General features: G+C 40.1%; 2 protein-coding genes and 1 pseudogene across 2 annotated transcripts; 2 read left to right on the forward strand and 1 right to left on the reverse strand.

Moving 5' to 3' along the window:
- The first annotated feature begins 580 nt into the window (after positions 1-580).
- Positions 581-20,695, forward strand: LOC149837132 (elongation factor Tu, mitochondrial-like). Its single transcript, XM_090007259.1, has 12 exons — positions 581-905; positions 2,583-2,658; positions 2,798-2,890; positions 3,019-3,093; positions 7,445-7,549; positions 7,632-7,722; positions 8,230-8,435; positions 16,907-16,990; positions 17,241-17,306; positions 17,390-17,452; positions 17,905-18,145; positions 20,374-20,695. Exons 1-12 carry the CDS (start codon positions 712-714, stop codon positions 20,442-20,444), a joined length of 1,365 nt encoding a protein of 454 aa, XP_089863385.1. The 5' UTR covers positions 581-711; the 3' UTR covers positions 20,445-20,695.
- Positions 9,731-11,226, forward strand: LOC149837133 (protein KINESIN LIGHT CHAIN-RELATED 1 pseudogene; annotated as a pseudogene).
- On the reverse strand, positions 12,579-14,970 carry LOC149837134 (putative transcriptional regulator tpeD). The gene is made up of 2 exons (XM_090007257.1): positions 12,907-14,970; positions 12,579-12,808 (listed from the first exon to the last, which is right to left on the reverse strand). Exons 1-2 carry the CDS (start codon positions 14,949-14,951, stop codon positions 12,664-12,666), a joined length of 2,190 nt encoding a protein of 729 aa, XP_089863383.1. The 5' UTR covers positions 14,952-14,970; the 3' UTR covers positions 12,579-12,663.
- Positions 20,696-21,929: the final 1,234 nt, after the last annotated feature.

Raw genomic sequence — 21,929 nt, forward strand, 5'->3', positions numbered from 1 at the left:
CTTCTAGTCAAAAATTTCTTTTTCTGTGAGAATTTTTCTGCCATTTGAGAACCATATCGTTAACCATGCCAGGTTTCTTGAACCATAAGAAAACACTAATGATCAAAGCAAACAGGTATGTTTTGGATTCCAATTCAGACTTACTGCTTAAAATCCGTGTTCAAATTTGCACCACTCATCATCTGGACCATACCCAACTTAAGAGAGAGAGAGAGATCATGGGGTCTCTGTGGTAAGTCTTCTCTATCTGTATCCGAGCTCGAACCAGAATTTAAACCTAGTCCAAATAATGTCCATGACACGTGATGCCTACGTCCGATCCGAATCCGATATCTTCACAGTTCATATGCCATTGTTTTTTATGGGCCAACACGAAGACAAGTGACACCAGTTTGACTCGCAAGTTCAAGGCTGTACTCGTCCTTGACTAGAAGTCAATGACCATTCCCGTCATTTTGCATTCCCTCTCCAAAACCCTCCTCCCTCCTGCTTTCACCAGTGGTGACTATAGTCTAAAACCCTTCCTTCCCACCATTTCTTTTCTTCGTCCTGTTTGCTGAAACAGAAACCCCCAGTTATCCTTAAAGCCCCAGCATCCCCCCCAAATCCTTAGTTTCCTCCTTCCCTCCATTGTTTCTCATGAGGAGGCTACCCACTTCCGATCTCTAGGGTTTTCTTTCTCTCGTTTTTCCTGCGGAAAACCCTTCTCCCATGGCGTCCTCCTCATTATTACTCAGAAGCCACTCGACCAAGCGTCTCATCGGATTCTCCTCTCCACTCTACTCGCGTTGCAGATGGGAGCTCGTGAATCCTACTCTCGTCGCGGACTTGCAGAATGGTGGTCGGAACGATGACTCCGTTCGCGGCTCTTGGTGGAGCCGTTCGATGGCGACGTTTACGCGCACGTAAGCCCATTTCCTTCCTGATTTCATGGCGGTTCTTTCTTTCTTCGTTTTGTTGCTTCTTTGGTTTCTTTTATCTTTTCCTTGTTCGTTTTACTTTGGGGTTGATTGTGTGATCGATAGCGTGTTTCTGAGATGATTGTGGTGTTTGTTCATTTCGTGTTGCCTTTGAGTCATCTTGTGGGTGTCCTGATTGAGTGTTCTTGTGGAATACGTTTTTCCAAAATCACTGTTTTTTGTGAAATCTTTAGGGAGTGTTTGGATGCACCCACTTATCCTGATATCCGGGATAAAGTGGGATATTGTAGCGAGCATGAAAGTGCAATGTTCCAACTTGTCCTGTTTTTTCGAGGTTGAGGGGTGCATCCAAACACCCCCTTAGTGGACACGTTCCTTGATTTGCATCAATCATATGGTGAACGGCAGTGGCAAATCTCTTAATTTTCTTATTAGTGGTAATTACGTCCTGTTCTAATCGCTTATCTGATCGGCCATATAGAGATGAGGAACTGTTGCTATGCCATTGTGGCTTGCAAATCGAAAAAATTGCAACTTCGGATCAGTTTGAGCAAAAAGCAGTGGTTTCTGTTAGGAGCGTGCCTAGCCATTTCTTTTCCTTGTAAAGGATAGCATATGTGCTGATGGGATGGACACATCTAGGGCCCCATGAGGTGGAAATAGCTCCGGAGCTCGATGTTTGATTGAGCTCCCTAATAGCAATATGTCTATCTTCGGCACACATCCCTTCTTTCTGTGACTGTGAACATGGTTTTCTGAATACTTCTGTTCTTTGCTAATTTTTTATCTGCTGATAACTCCCTTATCTTTCATCTCCTCATGTTTCTGATTTCACTAATTAAGAAGTTGTATTTTATCTTTCAATTGGGAAAATGACGAGAGTATTCATTCTGTTTGTTAATCTTGAAAAGCCTTGGGTGTGGGAGGAATTATTTGAACATGCAGAACATAAACGCTTATGTAGTTTGATCCGGAACTAGGCCACAGGTATGACTTGAAGGCATCTCCTAGTCCATTCTCTTCAGATATTGCACGACTAGAATGTTATGTTGATAGACAAGAATGCTAAATTGTATGAAGAGATTGCTAATTGCATAAAGAAATTGAATATGGTTAGAAGTTATGTTTGGTATGGGCATTATCATAGATTTCTACTGGTGATTTTTAAGAAGCATTTAGTTGGCATAGGATATGTTTACCTTGATCAAGCAACTTGTAGTTGTATATCTATGTCAAATTGAAAATTTACTTGAAACTTGAATTGCCTTATGCTGACTTCTTCTTGAAGATATTATTATGCAAGATTTGTTTAATTTTGTCCTGGAATTCTGTCCATTGAAGTGTTTTCTGAGAAAAAAGTGCTATAGCAAATGCATACTTGCACTTTGGTATGGTTGTCAATTCATAGTGAAATCTCACTCAATCCCCTCCACTTTATTTTCATGATATGAACCTTGTAGCTTTTGGTGTTTGTAAATTGGAGCAAAGCGTGTGTATATAATGGTATGATAATCTGCTAGTCTCACCAACCACATATAAGCAGTTGGATTCTTTTATTTATTCTTCAGAACTATGACCATATTAGTGACGGGATTAGCTTATTTCTAAAACTACTTATTTGTTATTTTGGTGTTCTCATATATGCATTTTCTGTTGCTGTAGGAAGCCACATGTGAACGTTGGGACCATTGGTCATGTTGATCATGGGAAAACTACTCTAACAGCTGCAATCACAAAGGTCAGACCATCTTGGTCTTTTGCTTATTTCTATGGTTTATCTTAATTGTAGAGGTTAAAGATTCTGTGTCACAGGCTCTATATAACCTTGGAGGAAATTTATGTTGATTTGGCTTTGATCTCTTCATTTTCTGACTCAGGTGTTGGCAGAAGAGGGAAAAGCTAAGGCTGTTGCATTTGATGAGATTGACAAGGCACCAGAAGAGAAAGCCAGAGGGATTACTATTGCAACGGTCTATATCATCACCAGCATCATTCTATTTTTGTTTCTTGTCTAGTTTAGGCTTATTTACCTTTTAAGTTTATTACTGCAAACACTTGCCCTTTGTCATAAATTAAAAACAAGGTGTTGATGCTGCAGGCTCATGTTGAATATGAAACTTCAAAGCGCCATTATGCACATGTGGATTGCCCTGGGCATGCCGATTATGTAAAAGTATGTTTAGATTCTTCTCATCATTTCCCATAGTTTTCCCTTATTTTTTTCTACAATTTGTAATGTGCAATGCAACCTCAAAGGTTACTGGAAGTTGTGGTGGTGGTGATGATTGTAGTCCTTTAACACGATTAGATGGTTGGTTTTGTGTGCTGTATAGGTTAAAGCTGGCATTTTTTATTTGCTAAATTCAAAAGAAAGCAAGGTGATGGGGTTTTGCAGTATCTTGTTTCTCTCGTCTGTCTAGGTGCAGTTGGGGTGGCAACATGTAGTCAATTATACTCAGAAGAATTAAGAAATGCAAAACTAGAAATACTACATACATAGACACATGTGCACACACACACACAGATGTGCAGTGCACACATGCACACACATGAGTTGCGTGTAATAGCATCTATTATGGTATTAGAAACAACACATGTAGCACATCTTATATTCTCAATTAAATTCTACAACACTCTTCTGTGGTGAAAATGAATGTCATTGCCCCATAGAATAAGTCGTTGTTCTCATTCCAATTGCATATTTGATAAAAAAAGGGGTAGGAACCCCCTTTTAATCTGTTTTTTTTTCAAACCCATACCTAATTAGACTCAACTGGTGCTTCCCAATGGTTGGTCAGTGAAAGAAGGGGAAAAGGGGAATGGAGGCTATGTTGGCGATAGAAGGAAGAAGAAAGTGTGTCAAACCCCAAGGCATGCAAACAATTGATGATTTTAGAGTCAACCTAAGTTTCACCAAGTTTGAAGCACGGAATGATGATTTTAGAGTTAACCTAAGTTTCTCCAAGTTTGAAGCATGTTGTAAAAGGTGTGCATAGAGTCATGGGAGGCACTCAATCCAATGATGATCATGCTCAATGGCTGATTCACACCCAACATATAGAACTACCTATTCCACATTGTAATCATCTAGCATTTTGTCAACGTTCTATACAGTACTTTTCATATGCCCAAGAACCTCTTCCAACTTCATATGTTACACAACTTTCTCCAATTTTTGGAGGTGATGGCTGCTATGCATCTTTTGGTGGTGATATTTGATCTTCCTCAATTTGTTGCCCTTCATCTTCTTCTATAACTGCTTTGATCCTATGCCACATCGATACGGATGTGCAAGAGGGACACGATGCAGATATGCTTAGTACGATATGATAATTTTCAAAAATTAGGACATGGGAACACAACCGTGTACACACAGATGTATGTATGTGTGTGTGTGCAGAAAACAAATTTGAATCACTACATTTTGGAACATCAAATGATGAAATTAAGTTGAAATTGAAATGTAATGTAATTGATGACAAATTTTAAAAGAAAAATAACTGAATTTAGTGAATTGCATATGAAATAAGTAAATAAGATCATAAAAGAAAATAGATAAAGTTAATGACACAATGTTGACTGTGCATGAAGCTGGTTTGACTATGTCAATGAAGTGTCATACCATGTCTTTGAGGTGTCCGAGTGTCATGTCATGTCAATAAGGGGTACACATGCTATGTATCCGTGTGACAGCTTTGATCACATCTTTTTTTCTGCTCATATATTCCAAAAGTAATCACTTTTGTCTGTATTATCTACGAGCTAAAGGGATGTGCATGGTTGCCACTTGCCAGATGACATTGTAACCATGTATTTGGCTAATTTTTGTAGAACAGGAAATTCATTATATCTCGTTCTTGTCGACTGGCAAACAAAGTGGTTGTGTCTCTATCTCCCGCTCTCTTGTTACTAATAGATTTTGTATCAAATATACATTTTCTCATGCACAAACAGCAGTTATGGAAGTTACATGGTTGAATTACACAAAACACTTTAAAAGTACCAATTTTAGGAATCTAAAACCCTAGAAGTAGGTGGTGAACCTCAGTTTCAAGGATTTTTAATGTGATCTAGGCTTCTAGCCTTTGAACTCATTGTTTTCACCACCACCACCACCTCCTCTTCCAAATATGTAAATTTATCTTTGACATGCATGAATAAAGCCTCAAAGCAAAATCTCTAACATTTTCAACTTTTGAGAAAAAAGAGACCTGGAATGGGAGTGGAAACTCTTTTTTAACGTTCTGTGTATAAAAATTTGGTCAAAACAACCATATTAATCATAAAATTTCAACCAAACTGGAAAAGAGAAAAATATTTGTCGGAGAATACTTGTTCCAGCTAGTATCAACTTGTATGATATGGCTTGTATCATGTGGTACAGCTTGTATTGTATGATTCACACTCATGTGGTGTAATGCGCCCTATTTTTCAATAATTAGGCTATCACGCCATATGATATGATGCAATGAATATGATATTGATGCAATCTACTTTTCAAGACAATAGGATATCATGTCATACAATACAATGCAATAGTTGCAGCACCATGTTGAATTATTGCCAGCTGTGAAGACAGCGGGTTTTCAGTAACAAAAAGAAAAGCTGTGCTTAAGCAAATATTGTGAAAGAAAGGTTGGTATTTTGTTCATCATAATCTTTGAGAGTTTGAATAATGTCGATCACTGTGGTTGACAGATATGTCATATCAGGAATTAAGAAAGTACAAAAGGACTGAGATGTTTTGAAGTTTAGGGGTCTTACTAGTCTTCAAATGATCGGTGTTGGAGCCACATGCATAAGATATGATGGAGTGGATGGTCAAAACCAGAGTTACCGGAAGCTTCTTAGATAGGTGGGAAGCTCGCTTCCCGGAAACTCGCTTCGGAAGCGTGATACTCCTTGCTTCCGCAACTTGATGAGAACCTCGATTCCCCCACGTTTCTCCTATGCTTTCCACACACTTCGTTTATTCTTATTATATGTTCTCTTACTAAACTTTTCATGCTTTTCATGTGTTTTCTCTAACTCTTCTCACTCACTTCCATGTGCTTTCGCTAAATTGGTAGTTATCATTTTTAGATTTTATTAGAAATTTAATTCTTACACTAAAAAAGCATGAAATTTAGTATTAGTCACTTTTATTTTAGTTTTTATTTGTGTTTTATTTTGATTCTCATTCAATTCTTATATATATATATATATATATATATATATATATATATATATATATATATATATATATATATATATATATTATTCCTCGCTTCCCGCTTTCTATATATATTTTAAAATGCATCGCTTCCCGTATCGTTTCCCACTTCCGCTTCCTAGTCTGGCAACATTGGTCAAAACCTCTTTCAGTTTTATTGAGAGAGCAAAAAGAGAGTTAATATACCATAGAGTTGACCCTCTTCACAAGGTTACAAGACATGAACGAAACAAAGAAAAAAATGCACCTAATATGTACATAAAATGACTTAATGTACTGAGCTATACAAATTTACAAAATAATACATGTCAAACATAACAAATACCAAATGTATCCTTAGCCTAGCCAACCTACTATTTTCACAGTTAGAACTTTTTGTTATTGTGAAGTTGGGAAGTATATATAGACTCAACCACTGCCCCAGATATAGCCAACGGGGTTGCTTGAGTATTTCAGTGCATGTGGCAAATGTGAAAGTTTTCTAGTTATAATGTCATATAAGCTACTCATTGCAAATTACTCTGTCCTTGAGATACCTAGGGAAAGGATGCATGAGATAATGAACTTCCAATCTAGGTATTTGCTTTTAACAGCACATTATAGTCGTGATGGTGTCATTAGAACAAGTGTGTATTTATTGAGGTGCATTTTATGGATTTTAAAGCATTAGTGTAGAGAAAATTAATGCTTTTACTCTTGTGGATCTGTTTATATGCAAGAGATGTTTTGTGGAGATAGTTGGCAAATATACTTTATTCCGGGGTTACTGGAAACACGAAACGTGGTGCGTCCGAAACGTGCGGGGAAGCACACTTCCCCTTATTTTTTCATTTTTTTTGTGTTTTTTTTATTTTTTCTCTTTTTTCGCTCCCCCTTCGCTTCCTAGGTCGCTTCCGGTTCACTTCCGAGACGATTCCTGGTTCGCTTCTAAGTTGTCCCACGCTTCCCACTTCCTAAAATTTTTGAAGTGCCTCGCTTCCCGCTTCCCGCTTCCCGCTTCCCGCTTCTGCTTCCCAAATCGCTTCCCGCTCCCGCTTCCCCGACTGACAACTCTGGTTTTTTCTCATATAAATGTGCTTAGTTGGCAGATAATCCGAAACTTTTGTCCTTTGCTTGGTGGAAAATATTTTGCTTTGTATAGTTTCTTGGTTGAGGTCCAGAGGCTCTCAATGCTTCTCTGACTCTTGTTGGTACTGGCATATATTATGCAACATAACATTTCCTGTTGACAACATTTTTTCTGCTTGTGTCCCACCAGAACTCAACCCCGCCTCTTTTTTGTTAACACATATAAGACTTGGGTGAAATGCAGAACATGATTACTGGAGCAGCTCAGATGGATGGAGGAATCCTTGTGGTGTCTGCCCCTGATGGGCCCATGCCACAAACAAAGGAGCATATTTTGCTTGCACGTCAGGTTGCTACTCTTCTGTGAGCAAGATATGAATGCTTTTGATGTGAGCCAAAATTGTAGTCCATAACTGTAATATGTTTTACAGGTAGGAGTGCCATCTCTTGTGTGCTTTCTGAATAAGGTTGACGCAGTTGATGATCCAGAGCTTCTGGAACTTGTAGAGATGGAACTGCGAGGTATTTTCCAGATATTTTATGATTATTGTTGTTACACTGACACTTCTTTTTACTGTTGTGTAAGGCATGCATCTCTGACACAATGCTTAATTGCTGTATGTAGTCCACACGGTTTACTAACATGAGTGGTTCATTAGTGAATTGTATAAAAAATAAACAAATTATGTAAAGGATTTCTAAGGTTAGATAAACAACCCAAAAAGTCATTTATAGATTGCACGAATTGTGGTCTTTCTAATCATGCCAATCACGGTATTTAAAGGATTATTTGGAGTGAAATCATAATATTCATGGATGTTAAGTGCTCCTGTATCATCGTATGCCTGGTGTCCTTTTCACCCTCATGTCATTGCTTGATCCCATATTTTTATCTTCGTAGCACAGGTTGTCATGCATTATTAATTTAAACTTTCCTTCCAAATCTGCTTTATTGGCTCATATATGCTCTTAATTTGATCTCTTTCAGATTTAGCTTATGGGCTCTCACTTGTTCATTTTATTTTCTAGAGCTTCTAAGCTTTTACAAGTTCCCCGGTGATGAAATTCCAATAATCCGGGGTTCAGCTTTATCAGCCTTGCAAGGCACAAATGAGGAAATAGGGAAGAAGGCCATTTTGAAATTAATGGATGCTGTTGATGCATACATACCTGAACCCGTGCGACAACTTGACAAACCATTCCTTATGCCTATTGAAGATGTATTCTCAATTCAGGTAAAGTTCTTGGTGCAGCTTCTGAGGCTCTAGTGTTTGCTCTCTGCCAGCCTAGTGTAGTATTTTGTTTAGCTATATTTTCATGTTTGATCTCTGGATACAGTTGCTTCAGCCAAGGTTGTCGAACTCGAACAGATTGCTGTTACAGTATCCATTTTAGGTTTGAGTTGGGAAGAGACAGAGTAATCAGTCAGTTCCTCTTGATTATAATTAATGAATTAGGAAGATTCAGTGAATGGGATGGTTGTGATCCTTTTGCACAAAGGATTTGCTTAGTTCCCCCCAGTGCTGTGACCTATGAAAAATCCATGCTATGAAACACGGGAGAAACCAGTACTTTGCCCTGTTGATGTCACATGTAGGAAAGCTAGCACCCTCAGATGCTGGTTTTCTTTGTTCTGGCTGCAAGTGACTAAAGATGTTTTGCTCATGGGCGAGCTCTCATGCTGGATAAGTTGGTAAATGCTTATGTCACTTATCTATAATGTGATGTTAGCTCTTGTAAATTCTTTGGCATGATGAGACAGCTTACTGCTTGTCTTTCAAACTGGTAGACACTACATATTTGGACCACTTATCCTTGTTGGTGGATTTGATGAGGATTTGTCCTCAGAGAAACAGTCCATTCAGAATAGGCTTACTTGTCAATAAGACAATCATGGATATTTTTTTCATATCATGATCTTCAGTTATGATACTGTTCTTGGTGCTATAACAATATGTGGAAGACTCATTTGCAATTCTTTCTAATGCTACACATTGTGTTTCTTGTACTAAAAAGGTTAATCAGGAATAACACAATGGTAAGTGTCCTACCATTGGCTCATTTGCAATTCTTTCTAATGCTACACATTGTGTATCTTGTACTAAAAAGGTTCATCAAGGATAACAAACTGGTAATTGTCCTACCGTTGCTCAGGTTATTGGCTTCTTCTAAGGTGATGCTTGTGAGAAAGTGCAGATTGTGAGCGTGTCTGTGTGTGAAGAGTCCAAAACAGCTATAATCTTCTTCAACCACCATTATTTGACCTTGTAGTTGTACTGATCTCAGAGTATTTTAGTGTATGTTCTGGTGTTCCCTGGAGATCTGATATTTCTTTGATTGTCAAGATTCTAGTGCTGGTAGGAATGACAAAGTCCATGAAAACCATATTTCTGCCGTACTTGATTGGGTAGCCTACTGTTGTCAAGAATGTCAAGAAACAAGTCCCAAATAGCCCTGAATCATAAGTAGTCTGGCTAATGGGCAGGTTCAGTACTAATTGTCTAGAAAAACAATTATTCACCTATGTCACATGGGTGCAGGTGCGGGTGCTGGGGTGCGGCACTTTAAAAAAATTTGGGTGCGGGGGTGCAGCAAAAATATAAAAAATTATATATATATATATAATTTTTAAGTTTTAACAATTATCATAATATCATCAAATCAATTCATCATCATGCATGCAATAAATACATTCTGGCTTCCACTCAGGCCGGCTGCAAGTGACAGAGAGATTGAGAGTAAGAGAAGACAGAGATTTGCAAGTTTCACCAAAACCCAGTACTTCAAAGAACAAAACCAACGCATGGAAAACCACCTGCAAACCAACAAGATGATTCTTCTGTTGAAAATTCAGGGAATCTCAAGGTGAAAGAAGCCCTGTTAGGGTCTAAAAGAAGCCTCTTTCCAGTCCAGATAGCAATACAGCTAAACCACCTACTGAAACTATGAATTCTGTGAAGAAACGGAGTCTGTAACATCAGGCAAGTCACAAGGCGCAACCGACAATCCTTCAGAAGCCAGTCTAGATAACCTTGACCTGGGACATTTCCTGCTTAAGATGGCAAGGGAATTGATCTCGTCTGGTGACAACCCTCAAAAGGCTTTGGAACTTGCTACAAGGGCTGCAAAATCATTTGAGAAATGTGCAAATTAGAAACCGAGTTTGGATCTGGTTATGAGTTGGTATGTTCTAGCTGCAATCCATTGCAGTTTGGGACATTATGTTAAGGCTATACCTATTCTTGAGCATTCAATCGAGATCTCAGTCCTGGAAGAAGGCCAAGATCATGCCCTTGCTGTTTTTTCTGGGTATATGCAATTGGGGGACACGTTCGCAATGCTAGGTCAACTTGAACAGTCCATTGAGTGCTACACTATGGGTTTTGAGATTCAGAAATGTGTTCTGGGAGGAACTGATCCAAGAGTTGCAGAAACTTGCAAGTACTTGGCTGAAGCCCATATGCAGACTTTGCAATTTGATGAAGCCACAAAACTTTGCCAGCAAGCTCTTGACTTCCATAAAGAACGTGGAGTGTCTGCTTCTTTTGAAGAAGCTGCCGACAGGAGGCTCATGGGTCTTATCTGCGATGCAAGGGGAGATTATGAAGCAGCTCTTGAGCATCTGGTCTTGGCCAACATGGCCATGGTATCTAATGGCCAGGAAAATGAGGTGGCCTATGTAGATTGCAGCATTGGGGACATCTATTTATCACTATCTCGGTATGATGAGGCAGTTTTTTGCATATCAAAAAGCCATTATTGTTTTCAAAATCAACAAAAGGTGAGAACCATCCAGCAGCTGCATCAGTGTTTGTCCATCTTGCTAATTTGTATAATAGGACAGGAAGACCCAGAGAATCAAAATCATATTGTGAGAATGCTCTTCGCATCTATAACAAGCCTATTCCTGGAAGCCCAATGGAAGAAATTGCTAATAGATTCACTGAGATGTCTGCTGCCACTCAAGCCGGCTGCGAGAGACAGAGATTGAGAGTGAGAGAAGAGATAGAGATGGAGCGAGATTGAGCGAGACAGACAGAGAAGAGAGATGGAGAGATAGAGAGAACGAGTGAGAGATGGAGAGAGCGATAGTGAGAGAGACAAAGAGATTGAGAGTGAGAGACGGAGAGAAGAGAGACAAAGCGAGTGAGAGAGAGTACCTGAGGAGGAGAGGTCCGGCGGAGAGGTTGTCGCCGGCGTCGGGGTCCGACGGAGAGGTCGTCACCGGCTTCGGCTTCAAGAGGAGAGGTCGGGAGGAGAGGAAGGGAGGATTAGGGCAAAAAAAAATTGGCCTAATCCTCCTCTACGCAGCCCATTTCATCGGGCGTAATTCTTTTTAAGGTCTAAAAATTGGACAGAAATGACCCTAGGTGACTTGACCGCACCGAGGATCGGGTTGACTGCACCCGCACATGCACCCATGTCGCGTCACGTCGACGCGGGTGCGGCACCTGGTTGGCCGAATCCCTGTGACTTAGTTATTCACCAAATTACTTGGGTCACATTTTGTTTCAAAATTTCTGAAACAATTAAACTGTGCTTTATCCCTCCTAATTTTCTTCAGATTAAGAGTGCTTCATCCTTCTGCAATCCCTAATGTTCGGCTAACTTCTCTCACACTGAACACACTTACGAAGCTTCATTCCATCAGAAAAGGTTCAAATTTGCAAATGCACTATCAGCTTTGTGAACTTGTCGACTTGATGTTTAATGTAACTGTCTGTGCCACTGAAGATGTAAGCAAGTTAAAAAAAAATCACTTGGAATTGTGTGCAAGCAAACTTTTAGGTACTGTTTGGATGACACCCACCTGGTTTTGGGTGTAAACCCAGTTAGGTGCTGTTTGGGTGACAACCAGGTTTTGTTGAAAACTTGGGCAAGTGAGAAAACCACTCCCCCCAGGTTGTTAACCTGGTTTATCAGGGAAGGGTTCTCCATGCCTCCTCTAACAGCCCTTCATGTTGGCTGTTCTGAGCATACCTTTAGTCTGGCCATTTCTCGCTGGCCACCAGCCGGAAAATGGCAGGACAGGTTCCGCTCGGCGTGGGCAGTACCTGCCCAGCCATTTCCCGGCCGGTGGCTGGCTGGCTATGTCACATGGGTGCGGGTGCGGGAGCGGGTGCGGGTGCGGGTGCGGGTGCGGGTGCGGGGATTCGGCACTTCCAAAAAACCCGGGTGCGGGGGTGCGGCAGGGGCAAAAATGTAAAAAAAAAAATTATATATATATATATATAATTTTGAAGTTTTAACAGTTTTAACATTTAACAGTAAACATTGTCATAAACTCATAATATGATTTATCATGCATGTAGTATATCAACCTAAATATCAAATTACCTAAATATCAAATTATCAATCAAATAAGTAAAGCAATTACATAAATCGACCTAAATATCAATCAAATAAGTATGCATAAAAGAACTAAATTACATACCAAAGTATATCCTGATGAAGTAATGAATGCTAATAATTTTCTTCTTCATCATCAAATGCATCATTAGAAGGAATACTGGGCTCAGCTAAATCCATGTTTGTTACGTTGAATTCATGTTCTCCCTCGAAGTCACACTCTTCTGGGTTTACATCCCAAAATTTGGATGTTCCTTGTCTGCATTATAAACCCAAATTGAAAATGATAAATACAATACAAGTATATTTAAATGAAAACTAAGAAATAATCAAATAACTAAGAGAGCAAATTAGTACCTGTATTCATCATTGCTTCGCGAAAGTAATCGAAGATTTGAATGAACATATACTAAATCCTCTGCACGCTTGCTGGTGAGTTTATTTCTCTTCATGTTGTGGATTTGAGAATATGTGCTCCAATTTCTTTCACAACAAGATGAACTAGCAGGCTGCGATAGCAATCTTAATGCAAGACGTTGCAGAAGAGGTGTTTCCGATCCAAATGTTGACCACCATGTGATAGGATCTATATTATCTTCTTCTCTCGCGAATAATGCCGGTGCATATAATCTCGAAGATGAAAATTTTCCAAACTCTTGTGTGACTTGATGTAGAAGATGTGCTTCTGGAAAAAGTCTTGTCATACACATATTTCTATGTCTTGATAGCTCTGGGTCTAAATTTGGAGGGACACGACCAATACCACCAGCCCGCCACTTATTTGCATAATATTTTGGATTAAGAGAATGTGCCATGCAATGCAAAGGAGTGTTGCTCTTATCCCATCTTCTGACTAAAATTGAATGAATATGATTAAAAAAATCTGAATCATCCAATGCAGGATTTTTTTCTTCATGCATGAAAACTATAGCTTGTATTTTTTCAATCATATTATCCCACATTTCATAAACTCTGTGAAGCATGGGCTCATCCTTATCAACTTCTCTTAACATTTCCCAAATAGGTTGCGTAAATTGAAGGAAGTATACCACTCTGTCCCAAAACTCATCATCAAGAATGAATTTCTTAATTTCTTGAGCCTTCATATCATCATCAACACGATAGAATGTCCAATTTTCATCAGTCACCATGTTAATCAAAGCATTCTTCACTCTTTTAATCCTCTTCATCATCACAATGATGGACGCAAAACGTGTTTCAGCGACCTTCAACAATTTCAAATCAGAATGCCTATTAAATATAGCATTAGCACGATGGTGGTTAACAACAAAATTCCTAATGCTTTTGACATTTCTTTCTAAATCTTCAATCCATGAACATAAAGCATATGCTTGTGAATTTTCTTCTTCTTTGGGGTTGCATATGCTCTTTAGGGCTAGATTTAAGCTGTGTGCTACACAGGGAGTCCAAAAAATATGAGGGTACTCACTCTCCAAACTCAACGCTGCACTTTTACAAACCGGAGCGTTGTCTGTAATGATTTGTACCACTTTCTGATCACCCACTTCTTTTATCACTTCTATAAACAATCCCTTCAAATACTCTGCATTTTTATATTCCCCAGATGCATCAACTGCTTTCAAGAATATTGGGCCACTAAGCGAACAAGCAATGAAATTGATTAATGGACGCCTTTGAATATCTGTCCATCCATCAGACACAATGGAAACTCCATTTTGCTCCCATGAATATTTTTTAATTTCTAGCAACCTCTCCACGTTTGCCCTCTCTTCTGCAAGAAGTGTGGTTCGTATTTTTTCTGAACTTGGAGGCACATAACCACTCAAATTACAATTTGCCAAGGATGTTACTAAATCCTTCCAATAAGGATTTCTAGCCGCATTAAATGGGAGTGAACCAGAATAAAAATACCTCCCAACTTTTCTATCCAACTCTTCTCTTCCATATGTATTGAATGCTGCTTGTATCGTTCCTCTACCTCCTAGATTGACTTTTCTTTTTTTTTCAGCATCTTCTTGATGGCTTGCAAATGGCACACTGACTGCAGAAGAATCGGCCATTGCCTTTCTCTTCTCATATTCTTCTTGTATTTTCTTGTATTGCCTTCGCATTGACTCATCAACTTTTCTGCAAGCTGAAATGCCATGTCCTGGTATCTTCAACAAATGAGCCTTCACTCTTGTGTAAGACCCAACAAAATCTTTTTCGCAGAGCTTGCATCGAAATCTTTTGTTCCCACCACCTCCTTCTCCAGTTTTTGCAAGTTTATCTACATGTATCCATAGTGGCCCCACATCATCAATCCCACTGCAACTATCAGCAAAACTAGCAGCAGAACTCACATGTTGGGATGAGGATGACGCAAGTCCTTTCCCTTTATCCGTCATTTTTATCCTGAAAACACAAAAAAAAAAATACATTACAATTTTCAATTCAATTCAAAAAAAAAAAAAGATGGGGGAGGGGCTCAGCCCCTCCCCTGTTGACCCAAAAAAAAAAACTGATGGGGGAGGGGCTCGGCCCCTCCCCTGTCGACCCCCAAAAAAAAAAGATGGGGTAGGGGCTCAGCCCCTCCCCTGTCGACCCAAAAAAAAAAAAAACAGATGGGGGAGGGGCTCGGCCCCTCCCCTGTCAACCCAAAAAAAAAAAAACTGATGGGGGAGGGGCTCGGCCCCTCCCCTGTCGACCCCCAAAAAAAAAAGATGGGGGAGGGGCTCAGCCCCTCCCCTGTCGACCCAAAAAAAAAAAAAAACAGATGGGGGAGGGGCTCGGCCCCTCCCCTGTCAACCCAAAAAAAAAAAAGCTGATGGGAGAGGGGCTCGGCCCCTCCCCTGTCGACCCAAAAAAAAAAAAGATGGGGGAAGGGCTCGGCCCCTCCCCTGTCGACCCCAAAAAAAAAAAAACTGATGGGGGAGGGGCTCGGCCCCTCCCCTGTCGACCCCCCAAAAAAAAAGATGGGGGAGGGGCTCGGCCCCTCCCCTGTCGACCCAAAAAAAAAAATGATGGGGGAGGGGCTCGGCCCCTCCCCTGTCGACCCCAAAAAAAAAAAGATGGGGGAGGGGTTCGGCCCCTCCCCTGTCGACCCAAAAAAAAAAAAAAGATGGGGGAGGGGCTCGGCCCCTCCCCTGTCGACCCAAAAAAAAAAAGGATGGGGGAGGGGCTCGGCCCCTCCTGTGCCGAAAAATGAGGGAGCAGGGGAGGCTCAGCCCCTCCCCTGCCGACCCAACAAGAGACCGAGAGAGGGGGGGGGGGGGGTGCTCGGCCCCTCCCCAGCCGACCCAAGAAGACGAGAGACATACCTGCGAGCCGAGAGGAGGAGCCGAGAGGAGGAGTCTGGGAGGCGGAGCTGGGGGCGGCGGCGCTGGGGGCGGCGACGCTGGGGGCGGCGGAGCTGGGGCGGCGATGGGAGAGCTCGAGCTCAGGGGGAGAGAGAGGAGAGATTAGGGCAAAAAAAATTTTTTGCCCTAATCCTCCTCCTTTTCATCGGGGTGGGGGAAAAAAAAATTCGCCCAAAAATTTGGACAAAAATGACCCTGGGTGCGTTGACCGCACCCAGGGTCGTGTTGACCGCACCCGGTGCCGCACCCGCACGCGATCCCGCGTCGCGTCGCGTCGACGCGGGTGCGGCACCTGTTTTGCCGAGTCCCTGTGACATAGCTGGCTGGTGATTTTGTTTTAGATTTTTAACCATTTTTTTGTCAATTTTTAGACCGGCCTGCTCTTTTCCAGTTGGTGGGTGGCGGGAAAATGGCTGGATTCTATTTTCTATTTTTTTACTTTTTTTTTATTTTCTGACATTCCAACCATTTTCCAGCAGCCCACCGGCCAGAAAATGGCTGCTATGGTGTCGCCTGAAAAGAGCCTCACCCACCCGGTCATTTTCCGGCCGGTAGCTGTTCGGAAAATGGTTGTCTTTATTTTTTGGTTTTTTAAGTGTTTAATGACCAAAAACCTGAAAATATATGTGTGTGTGTGTGTGTGGGTGGGGGGGGGGGATGAGTGTGTGTTTTTTGCCTCCTGCACATTGTTATGGTAATTACAAGGTTGCTAAAATTTGCACACTTTGAGTTATCATGAGTTGTTATTTATCTAGTTCTCTCTTTTTCTTGCCGTGGAGCTTCTGCTGTAACATTATTTGAGTAAAATCCCAACTATAGATGAATGTTGCATGCATACATGTTTCAGTACTAGGAAAGCAGAAACTAGACTCCATTTTTGTCTCTTTGCTGTACCACAAGTGTTCTTTTTCATGGATAAATTTGTCTTTTTATTGGCTGTTGAGAACAGTGAAATTGCTGAGAGAAGTTACTTTTCTGCCAGTGTGGCTACATGTGTGTATGATGCTTTTTTGCTTTGTTTTATTCTTTATGTACAGGGTCGTGGAACAGTTGTTACTGGTCGTGTTGAGCAGGGAACTATTAAAGTTGGAGAGGATGTTGAGATTTTGGGGTTGACTCAGGTGGGGAACCAATATGCAGTATAATGTTGATCTTGAATTGTTATCTATTTCCTGTTCATGATTCTTCTAGAGGCCAGTTGATCCTGTTGGACTTGCATATGAGAATTTTGTGGTGAGTTGGTCGTGTACGTGGTGATGACCAATGTGTTATGCTACTGGGCCAGTGAAGGGCATATCTGATCTTGAGCATGGTTGTTCATTGAAGTTCCTGTCAAGTACTAAGATAACAAGTTATCAATTTTTTTACCAGGGTGGTCCTCTGAAAACTACTGTTACTGGTGTGGAGATGTTCAAGAAGATACTGGATCGTGGACAAGTAAATCTTTTTTGCTCTCGGCTGTTTCAGAAATCCATACAATCTGTTTCCTATAAATTAACAAGTTACCATGCTATTGCTAGGCTGGAGATAACGTGGGTCTTCTCTTACGTGGTTTAAAGCGTGGTGATGTGCAACGTGGTCAGGTGATTAACATAGTTCTGGTTTTTCCTTCACGAAGTGGAAATCTTTGCTCCAGAATAATCTAGTCACTCTTATTGATTTAAACGGTCCATGATAGTCACCCAGTTCACTGGATGGCATCATGAATTACCTGGCCCAAGACTCTGGTATGTTGGGTATAGGAATTTAGAATCATCTGAACTGAAAGATTCTGTTGGACTCTGAAAGGTGGGTTTTGTCGGTCACAATTTGCTGCCAACAGTAGAGATTCTGGTATCCGTGGTCCATGGACCAACTTGATATTGTTCAATTGTGTTTTGGGTGATTCATGCACACAACTAGCTGAGGTGTTTGGGTTTCCTTAGTATGCTATATTTTTTACTCAGGTTCAAAGTGCAGCAACTTAAGCCCATGTGTTGGTCATCATGCCTTCTAAAACTGATTTAATTGCTGGTAATAGTTTTAATATTTTCAGGTTGTTTGCAAGCCAGGTGCTGTTAAGACATACAAGAAATTTGAAGCTGAGATCTACGTTCTGACAAAGGATGAAGGTGGTCGTCATACTGCTTTCTTTTCAAACTACAGGCCACAGTTCTACATGAGAACTGCAGATGTTACTGGAAAGGTGGAGCTACCTGAAAATGTAAAGATGGTGATGCCTGGTGACAATGTGACAGCAACTTTTGAACTTATATCACCTGTTCCACTCGAACCAGGTAACAGCTGCAACTGATCCTTTACTAAAGATTTGTAACTGCAAGATATCTAACTTATTCAGAGTTATGTTCTTTCTTTCTTCTTATCATAGGATGGCCAATATTTAACTGGTTCCTAGAAAATAAGTGGGTCATTTCAGTGTTTGAGGAATAGGGACAAATTTTCCCCCTTTTTTTTCTGTGGGCTTACACCAGGCAGCTGCCTCCTTAATTACCAAAATTTCTGTACATCTAGGATTTTTAATTAAGCGTATATGAAAAGTGCCTAATTTGAAACCCCCCACCCCTCTTCCTCCTCCCCAAATTTCTCATCTTAATTAGGTAGTAAATAAAATTTTATGAATAATATATATGTTTATTTATTTATCAAACAATTTGAAGATGGTCTTGGGTACCTACGCACATAGATGCACATGTATGTATTTGTATATGTGTATCTTTTATGCCGATAGTGAAGAAAAGAAAGAGATTGATTCCACTGTTTCTTTTTTTGACTTGTATAAGAAAATGTGCCGTGGTGTATGTTGTTTGCTGATGATATTGTTTTGATTGATGAGTCTAGCGCTGGGGTTAATGCTAAGTTAGAATTATGGAGACAGACATTGGAAGCAAGAGGTTTTAAGTTGAGTAAGAGTAAGACAAAATACATGGAATGTCGATTTAGTAAGCAACGAAGTAGTGATGGGAGTGTAGTGAAGCTTGGTGAGCAAGAAATACCGGTGGATGATTGTTTCAAATATTTGGGATCTATCATTCAAAAGTATGGAGAAATAGATGGAGATGTAAATCATAGGATAAAGGTTGGGTGAATGAAATGGAAGAGTGCAACTGGAGTGTTGTGCGATCGTAGAATGCCATTGCGGTTGAAGGGAAAGTTTTATAGGACGACTATTAGGCCCACTTTACTATATGGTACGGAATGTTGGGCTGCCAAGAGACATCATATTCAAAAAATGAGTGTAGCTGAGATGCGTATGCTGAGATGGATGTGTGGAAATACAATAAAAGATAAGATTCGGAACGAGGAGATACGTAAGAAGGTAGGCGTTGCACCCATTGAAAATAAGATGAGAGAGAATCGTTTACGGTGGTTTGGACATATTCGGCGAAGGCCTAATGATGCTCCAGTTAGAAGGATGGAGAAATGGGAAAATATATTAGTTAAAAGAGGTCGGGGTAGGCCTAGGAAGACATAGATGGAGGTGATAGGAAAGGATATGAATGCTTTGAACCTCACCGAGGACATGGCATTGGATAGAAATGATTGAAGGAGAAGGATTCATGTGGAAGACCCAGAGTGATTTTCTTTTTTAGTTCATATCGCCGACCCCAATTGTTTTGGGATGAAGGCGTAGTTGTTGTTGTTGTTGTATAATAATAGAAGACATGACGTGGCAATGGATTGTTCAGATAAGAAAAGAAGAGAGGAAGAATGAAGGGTGAAAAATGACTTAGAATAGCTCCTCTTAAAACAATTTGTAGGATAGGTGTAGAAGGGAACTTGAGTGAAACATGAAAGACCAAAGGGAAGAGCTCAAATGTGAGTACACGAGACTGCTACAGAGAACTGCAAGGTAGAAACAAGAAACTTCAAGAAGACAAATATTCTTTGTAGATGAGATATTTGAAGCTTTGATTTTTCTTTTTAAGTTTGCCTCCACAAGATTTTTTAAAATTTGTCCATTGGTTCATTTATTTTTTTCCTTGGATTCTTCAGCCCTTATTTGAACTTTGAAGATTATGAGCCCTTTGTTCATGTAATCAAGGACCTGTGTTTGGTTATCTCTATTTATGGAATTCCTGCTGGTTTTCCAAGTCAAAACATGCAAGCATGATAAATAGACACTTCACTTTATTCTGTTGAATGTCTGTCTTTGTCCTGGTTGAATCTTTTTTGTTCTTTTTTTAAAGCTCTAAATAAGCAAATGCTAGCATTTGATGATAAGCTTTGTGCAATGGTGAAAGATTTGGTTTTTGTGCATTTTGACAAGGTGATTGACGAGGCCTTACTAAGCGTTATGAAACTTTTAAATCAACATGACGTTGGTGTACTAAATCCTATAACTAGCCTAGTGGCAGTGTGGCAGAGACAATCTCATTTTCTGTCTAAAGTTATGCAACTTTTTTTTTCCTTATCCTTTTTGTTATTCTTATAAAAGGGATTCTCATCTCTTGTTGCTTCTGTTGCTTGTCCAATGAAATCTTAAATCTTTTCATGGTTATGGCAGGACAAAGATTTGCCTTAAGAGAAGGAGGAAGGACAGTTGGTGCAGGGGTGGTGGCCAAAGTTACAAGTTGAGGTGCTTTACTCATGCTCACACAACCACCACCACCCCCGTTTTTCTCTCTCCGATTACATTTACATTGAAAGAAAAACGAAGAGTCCACAGATTTAAGCGGCAGAATAGGGCAAAAAATTGGTTTGTAATTGCTGGCATCTACTCCGGATGTGATTCACATTGCTTTTTCTCTTCTGATCATTCCATAAAGCACCTGCTATCTTGCAATATTTGAGTAATAAGATCAATGCAGTTACATTCATGCTATGAAGTTCAGATGTGACATTGTTGAAATGTGGTGCTAACCGTGTTCCCTCTTTGTTTTTTCATTGCTTACAATGGTGTTACTAAGTGAATATGAGGTTGCTTGGAAAATTAAATAATATTTATCTCTAGGGTTGTGCAAGACAAGTATTTATGTTGGTTGGTTAATGTGCTCCTAATCATTGAAGACAAGTTGTAGACTTGTAGGCTGAGTTGAAATTTGAGAGGCAAGGTGGTTTCCAGTCAACCACATGTTCACAGGGTGCAAATTGATTATATTGGTGCTTGTAGTCATGGTAAATTCTATTGTTGCAAAATTAGAAACTCTTCCAGCATTTCGAATAGATAATAACAATGATCTTTAAGGTTGTTAAGATGCTTTTGAAAGTTAATCTCCCTTCCCATATCGTGACACATGGTGTAGGTTCACATCAGAAATTGAGTGGTTTTGAATGTGGTGTCCATTGTCCAATCAACTTTTAGTTTCAAAAAATGTATTTTTAATCTTATCCTAGTCGTATAATTGAAAACTTGGGAAGTCAGGTTATCTTGATATTTCAATTTGCTGCAAAGGATTGAAATCCCAAAGTTTATAACGTTGCCAATATTTTTATAAGGCTTTACTTTCATTTTCAGAAGTTTAAAATAAAATGGAACTCTTAAATTTGCTTTTTCATGGTTTTTCTTAAAGAAATTCGTACAGTGGGAGTATGCTGAGAATGAGACGTTACTGTGCTGTGGTTATGGAAAGATGAGAGTCTGAAAGTCATTGTAAGCACCCTAGGCGTTAGGGCACTTTAACGCACATTGAAAACTGAATTGTTGCTTGGCAGAAGCCCCATTTCAACTGTTCAGCCACTGGGTAACTTCACCAGGTTGAGATTTTAGGGAGTGTTTGATTTTTGGACAGGAGAGGACAAGGGTGCCATGTCCTGTCCTGTCTGCGGACAGCCCTGGACAAGGACACATGGTTCTTTCGATGGACTCAATTCTCCAATTGAACCTCTTCTTTCAGACCTTATCAATTATGCTAGCTCCCCTATGTTCAGGTTTCTTATCCTGATTTCATGTATTGTGGGAAAGAAATATATGGAGTTAAAGACATGTGCATGACAAAGTAGGCATGTGCGTTCATAACATACCGTGAGCAGGTTATGGATTTAATTTTTTTTGGCCATTCATTTGTGATACATGTGAAGGACTTCTATAGCAAGCACGTCTTTTCAGGCATGAATTCCTAA

Source organism: Nuphar pumila, chromosome 5 (assembly GCF_984573655.1).
Source record: "Nuphar pumila chromosome 5, dmNupPumi1.hap1.1, whole genome shotgun sequence".
Taxonomy (NCBI): Eukaryota; Viridiplantae; Streptophyta; class Magnoliopsida; order Nymphaeales; family Nymphaeaceae; genus Nuphar; species Nuphar pumila.

Bases quoted from the DNA above. Each gene is read 5' to 3' on its own strand.
- LOC149837132 (XM_090007259.1), top strand. From the start codon at position 712: ATGGCGTCCTCCTCATTATTACTCAGAAGCCACTCGACCAAGCGTCTC. The intron at 3,094-7,444 runs GTATGTTTAGAT...GGTGAAATGCAG, and splicing joins GGCATGCCGATTATGTAAAA to AACATGATTACTGGAGCAGC. The intron at 18,146-20,373 runs GTAACAGCTGCA...TGGTTATGGCAG, and splicing joins ACCTGTTCCACTCGAACCAG to GACAAAGATTTGCCTTAAGA.
- LOC149837134 (XM_090007257.1), bottom strand. From the start codon at position 14,951: ATGTATTTTTTTTTTTGTGTTTTCAGGATAAAAATGACGGATAAAGGG. The intron at 12,809-12,906 runs GTACTAATTTGC...TTTATAATGCAG, and splicing joins CGAAGCAATGATGAATACAG to ACAAGGAACATCCAAATTTT.